A 6987-nucleotide genomic window follows, 5' to 3' on the forward strand; every position below is an offset into this window, starting at 1 on the left:
TCAGCTGTGATTTATGATATGCCATCCTGTTGTCCTCTACTTTTGATTCTCTCCTTATGTTGTTCTGCAATTGCTACTCCCTTTCTAAATACCCTTGCTTTGGATATGATTTTCAGTAGCCCCAGCATATCCCTTCAGTAGCTCCTCATATGTCCCTTCATACACATTGTATTATTTCATACGCATTAATTGTTCTTAGTCTGTATGAAATTAATTAATTGCTATTTCAAGCAATCAAGTCTGCGTTCATTTGCTCTTTGTAAGTGGTGAACTGGGATTGCTGCTTGCCACATTTTAATTTAATTTTAATTTAATTTAATAATATTTGTATACCGCCCTTCTCCCTGAGGACTCAGGGCGGTTCACAGGGCAGAATAAAATACTAAATACAAACATTAAAAAGAGATTAAATGATTGCCCGAGTTAAAACAATTGGAATAAAATTCTAAACACCAAGTTAAAATTAAGACACCAAAAATAAAAAACCCCACCAATCCCCATCAGGCTAGGCCTCATTTTGCCTCATTATAATCCAAACTGGGGGAAAAAATTGCTCGAAGTACAGGGTTATGCCAGTTTCAAGATTTCTATGTTGTAAAGATGTTTTTGGAGAGGGGAAATGGGGTGGGGAGTCATAACACAGAGTTGTAAAAACCATTTAAGGTTCCAATCTGTAGTGAGTGTTGAAAGGTTTTTCTTTCTTTCTTAGGCCATTTTCCTTTCGGTCCCTACCATGTTTTCAGCCTTGACTGGAAGAACTTTCCAGTGCTTTAGTTTTTACCTCTTTCCTTTTATTCTCAGGATGAGCAAGATGCAGCCAGTTACTTCTTTTTGGCCTTGGCTGCTGCCACTGAGTTTGATGACTGCAGTTGGCAAGGCAAGATCCAAGCCAGGTTGGCTCAAATATTTACTGATTCCCAAACAAATAAGAATCCAAGAGGGTGGACAACCTATCGGGCCCGATGGTTAAGCGAAGGAAGACATGATGTATGATCCATCTGTTAATAGAGTTCACAGCTCATGATGAAAGGACATCATTGTCCGTCTGCCAAGAAAAGAAGAGAATTGTCATCTGGTGCTCCTAGTCCCTTGTGTTTCTGAATGAATAGAAATCTTCTGGGCTGTTGTCAATGGATACACACACTGGCCATCAGCTAATGTGTGATTGTCAGTGAAAAAGCAAGCTCATTTTTTAAAAAAATTTATTTTATCAGCTACATGTAAAGAAGACTTCATTCACATACATGGGCCTTATTTAAGAGATTAGAGGGTGTAAAAAAAATCAGTTAAAGCAAGACTGAAAGCCAGTTGGTTGTAATGGTTAAGGCATTAGGTTAGAAACTGGGCGACTGAGTTCTAATCCTGCCTTAAGCACAAAGCAAGTTGGGTGACCTTGGGCCAGCCACTTTCACCCTTTAGCCAACCACTTCTGAAAAACCTCACCAAGAAAACAGCAGACTTCTCCAGGCAGTCTCTGAGAATCAATATGATTGAACAGAAGGAGAAAAAGCAAGATAATGAATGCACATCATAAAAGCTGAAAAAATAAGATTGTCTGTGATAAGAAGTAAATGGGGCTGATCCTCGGAGAGAATATTCAACATGCACCCATTCATCCTCAGCGCCAAAAGGCAAAGATCTTTACAAGATAGCGATCAACAGAAAGCCTCTTGACAGCCGGAGCAAAAGAGAAAGAGTGTGAGAAATTGCTCTTGCAACAAATGTGATTCTTTGTTCCTGTGTATTTTATCAGTTATCTCTGCTTAGACCACGAAAGGGACAGAATCCCCCCCAACCAAGGCTCCGCTCAAAAAGCTAAGCAAAACCAGATCTATGTTTCAGTGGAAAACATCATGAAATCCCAGGGTTCAAGCTGGCTATGAAGTGTATAAAAAAAAGCATCACAACAAATTTCTTCTCTATTATTGCCAAGAAAATAATGCAAGAGCATGCATAAAGTCACCAAGTGCCAGGTATAACTCAAATACTTATCAGTATTTATATTTATTTTGGTTTCTCATTAATATCTGCCTCACACTTCAAATAAACTAAATTAAGATCTCAAAAGTATCCTTTGGAAAGGATGGAATCCAGAATACCATATCCTAAGTATGGTTAAAGAGCTCTTCAGAGGTATCTCCTTCCTTCTTAATGGATTGCGTTGCCAGCTCTTCACTGATCCTGAAAAAGAAAGGAAATGGCTCCCATATATCTTGAGAAGGAAGGAAAGAAGGACATGATTGGAAGCCTCTTGGGAAAGCAAAGAAACCTCCATACTCAGCCAGACGTATTGGGCTTCCATACTGCTGGAAGGTGACTACAAAACTTTCAGATTCTTTCAGTCAGATAGCCTCAGGAAGAGCATGCTTACCACACTACCATAGCTGTATCTGACATGTAGCTCATTGGATTTCTTTGAATCGCTTGCTCTCTGCCCAGCCTACCTCACAGGATTATGAAGGTTTGTTAACAAACTACACATGAGATGACCTCTATGCATGATAAATTGACTTGATCTCTTTAACAGAAAGTCAGGAAATAAAGACATACACTTCTTTTTGCCTGTAAACTATTGACTGTCCTCATAACCAAGAATCCAAAATTTGTTTTCAGGCTGTTTTTTCTCTCTTCAGAATAGAAATGTGTTTTTTTAGAACAAAAAAGGAAGTTAAAATTCTTAGGAGGCTTAATGCTGTGCTAGCTTTGAGATGTTACAGATTTACAGACCATCTTGTAGCCCCACCAAGTATATTCAGGTTCAAATGAGAAGTCAAAGGATTTCTGCATGTGGAAATATTTTAATATGACCGGGGCTAAACATGGGAAGCTGAACTGAGATAGCCCCAATTTTGATGCTGTGTAGTTGGACTGTGCTTTCTTTAAAGTCAGGGTACAAATCTTTTAGGGGCCAAGGAGAATCTGTCTTCTGAACAGCATGCCACAGAAGTATGATCCATAAAAGGAGTGTGACCAGGATTACGTCGGATTTAATTAAATTTAAAAGTAAACAAACTAATTGCAGAACCAATAGTCGGATAACTCCCAAATTCCTGATTTTTTTTCCTTAAAAATTATAAGCAGGTGGGAAATTTGGAGCAATTCTGGGCTCAAAGCCTTTGGGGAGCCGCAGATTGTTTCGATCAAATCATTTTGCTTCATGAAACACTCATGATTTTCCTCTTGAAGTGAAATGTAGCACAGACACAAATTCACCTTATTTTGTTCCCTCCCCCAAGAATATTCTAGAGATGCTTATCCATCCATTTCCATTATGGGATGAATAGGATGTCTGAACCATTTAGAGCAGACCTGATTCCCCATGCAATAAATAATGGTTATGCCAGATTGTGTTTTGAATATTAAGGAAGAAACACAAACCAGTTGCAAGCTCTCTCTCTCTCTCTCCCTCCCTCCCTCCCCTCCCCCTCCGAACCCTGGGGGATTTCCCCTGTCCTGCTTTGTATCTGAATGTTGAGTTTTGCACAAAGGTATGAATCAAAGTGGTGAAGGACACATCACAACGAAACTGGAGAAGTATTCATAAAACTAACATTGTTTGTGAAAATCGTCTCAGTTATACCAGCAGCCATTCTGAAGCAGGATAATAATTATAATTTTTTTTCAATTCTCTACAAAGCATTGCTACAGCCATTCGCGATGACCTCAGAACAAATGTTGCAGCACTTAAATAACTAAATATGACAGGGTCATGGCTCAAAGTTAGACTACATATTAGTTATGCAGATGACTTCGGGCACATTATTACCTTGCATGAAAAATGCCTCCAATAGCAAATCTGAGGTTTTGTCTGAAAGGCCCACCTAGCATCTTCCAGATATGAGCTAATGATCTGATTCTGTACCTATGTTAATATATGATCGTGGGTGTTATCACTGGTTAAACAGATTTGCTTTTTACTTGTGCCATAGCTCGTCACACCATTAGAGGGCAATAAATGCAGTATTTTCAATTCCTTTAAACCTTTCAGTCCTTATTAAGAACAAGAATCTGTTAAGAAATTGATGAAGACTTCTAAGCAGTCTGAACTTTTAAGACTTAACTATGGCTGGATATGTTGAGAAACATGACATTTTTTCTGTACATTTCTCTACATCCTATATAAATGAAATTTCCTAATGTTAACCACAGAAAGCGAGATTTTTTATCCTACACACATTTGCAAGTCTACTGCAATAACAAAAACTTGCTTCTCAAAAAACCACAAAAGAATTATCCTTTATTGTTTAAGGGAAAATTTAAATGATGTCATGGTATAGTATGACTTAAGCCGGAATATATTATTTGAACAACACATGTCCTTTGAAAAAATACTGAAGCAGTTCAAAAGACTTCATGATAGCATGCACAATCTCTTTCTCATATCCATATGTACATACATCTTTCTTCTTGTACAGAAACAGATTTACCCTTTGACTAAATTTCTACCTGCTTTGACTTGACTGGACAATGGCTGGAATAATAGGTGGAAATAAAAGGAGAAAAATATTTTACTTTTCTGCTCTCTGCGCTGGTTGCTGCCTACCTTAGAAAGATGAGTTAAGACACTGCCTGCAGTTTTTCACAGTAATGCCAAGCAGGTCTGCCAAACTCCCAAAGCCCAAATCTTTATTTGGACATTCAAGTTTATGGTTATTTATTTTACTTCCTTGGAGTTCTGAGAAAGTTAATGTAAACAATCCATGAGAAAACCTACGGGGCACTTGAACATGCACCAGGAGCATTGTTTGGCTTCTTTTCTGGGTTTTAATTGCTCAAGATCTACTCTTGAAACCCTTTCTCACAGTAATAGAAAATACTTGTAGCTCGATTTTCTTGTCCTATTTTCCTTAGCTCATAAATGTCTTGTGTGCCAGTGTGGTCAGCTAGTCATGTGATTGGGTGTTTGTTAGGAGCTATATTTCAATTCCGAGCAGCTGATTGGTTCTCTTGATTGGCACTTCAAATGGTCTGGTTTCTTACATAACTGATATGTTGGATCTAGATCAATATGCTTAATTGCTCCTTTGGTGGAATGCCAGGCCTCAGTAAATTCACCTGTGAGGCGGGTGTTGGCAGGCCCAATATTTTTTGTTCCTTCCCAATCGAATTGGTGTGTTGATCATCAATGTGGTTTGAGATCAGGGATTTTTTTTTATCTTTGACCAATCACATGACCAACTGACCAGACTGGCTCACAAGACATTTATGAGCTAAGGAGAATAGGACAAGAAAATCCTGCTGCTGGTATTACCTAGTTTGGTAACAAAACGTTCAGAAATTAAATTGAAACAAGCTTGGAGGACAAATCACAGCCAAAACCTTTCTCACAGTTCTTGATCATTTCAATTTGGCAGTGACAGAAGTACTTTCCTAGGGATCTGCATTTCCAATTGCCAATATCTGGAATGAAGGCAACACTGGTCCAAATGAGCCTTTTTCTGGAAAGCTGGTAGAAAGCACTACTTGGACTTAAAGTAGAGAAATCCAGTTTCAAGATACTACTTAACCAATCTCACTGGGTCTCTTTGGTTCAATCACGCTGTCTCAGTGAACCTTGGGTATGCCATGTTGAGGTTATATATATATATATATATATATATATATATATATATATATATATATATATATATATATATATATATATATATATATATATATATATATATATATATATATATATATAAAATGAACTTTTTATTAGTTTCAACATGGTGGCCCATTTGGGTGGCTTTAGAAATTTTACTGAGAGAGTTTGCCTGAAGTTGGAGATATTTTTTTTTACTAAGATTCACTGCTTTCCTGACTAACCCTTTTGTACTTGAGAGACACAAAGACTGGTGATTATTTATTTATTTTATTTATTTTATTGGATTTGTATACTGCCCTATTCCCATAGGACTCAGGGCGGTTTACAGGGCAGTTAAAACCATGAATACAAAAAATTAAAAACAAATAAAACAATTAAATTAAATTCAAGCCCCAAGAGTAAATCTAAAACCCAGTTAAATTAACAACACCACAGTCTGGACCAAACAGATTGAAGAGCCAAGTTTTCAGGTCCCGGCGAAATGAGCGAAGGTCGGGGGCAGTCCTAAGTTCTGTGGGTAGTTGGTTCCATAGGGCAGGTGCACCCACAGAGAACGCCCTTCCCCTGGGAATAACCCGCCGGCATTCATTAACCGGCGGTACCCTGAGAAGGCCCTCCCTATGGGGGTGCACAGGACGATTAGAAAGAGCAATCATTTGAGTGTTGGTTAACTAGTATACTTGGTGCTAAGATATGGCAAGTTCAATCACCAACATGTTTGCTTGAAAATCCAAACCACTGAACTCTAAGGGGATACCTTTCTAGCAAGCATGCTTTAGCAAATTAAAATGGTAGATTTTGCTCTGCTTAAGTACACCTTTGACAGCAGGAAACTCTCCCATCTCCTGTAAAGTAGGTGAACAGGCATACCAGCTGAGAATATGACTCAAGAACTAACTTCTACGTCCCCTTTAATTCACTGCATAGCCTGGGGAAAATTAAATAAGTGTATTACTCTCCCATTTCAAAATGTCCCACATGGCACAATTTCTTTTCCTTCCTTGACAGATCTTAGTTGTCTTCATAGTGGGAAGTGAAACCTTGGTGCCCAGAGATAATTTTGATATTTAAGAGCCATCCCAGCAATTTGACAATGCTGATAGAGAAGCTGTTAATTCAGAAGACATCCATATTGGTCTTACATGATAGGTGAAAATGATTTTTTTTTTATCTTTGATTGGGAGCTGTCCAAAGTTGGTTGAAAGATGTGTGACAATAGGCATTTTTAAAATAAATAAAATAAAAATAAGACTTTCTATCTGTCAATTGTGCACTAACCCCATCATTTCCCCCCTGATAATTACATTTTTAGAAGCACTGTTTTCCATGGAATAGGAGTTTATCCCCTTCCTAGTACAGTATTTGGTATTATGATTTATTTTATGAATGACTGATGGTGA

The 6987-nt window shown here is 38.0% G+C and overlaps 1 protein-coding gene across 6 annotated transcripts in view; it reads left to right on the forward strand.

Annotated features, from left to right (window-relative positions):
* Positions 1 to 4429, forward strand: part of SH3TC2 (SH3 domain and tetratricopeptide repeats 2) — a gene marked incomplete at its 5' end in the record, with an annotated part of 52494 nt that extends 48065 nt beyond the window's left edge. For all 6 annotated transcript variants that reach the window (XR_014025648.1, XM_081321456.1, XM_081321459.1 and 3 more), the window contains one exon: positions 802 to 4429. Coding sequence is in view for 5 of the 6 variants with exons in the window: in XM_081321456.1 (XP_081177582.1) it covers positions 802 to 993 (192 nt within the window). The remainder of the gene's footprint in view (positions 1 to 801) is intronic.
* Between the last annotated feature and the right edge of the window lie 2558 nt (positions 4430 to 6987).

The sequence above is a fragment of the Vipera berus genome (assembly GCF_964194415.1).
Source record: "Vipera berus genome assembly, chromosome: 2".
NCBI lineage: Eukaryota > Metazoa > Chordata > Lepidosauria > Squamata > Viperidae > Vipera > Vipera berus.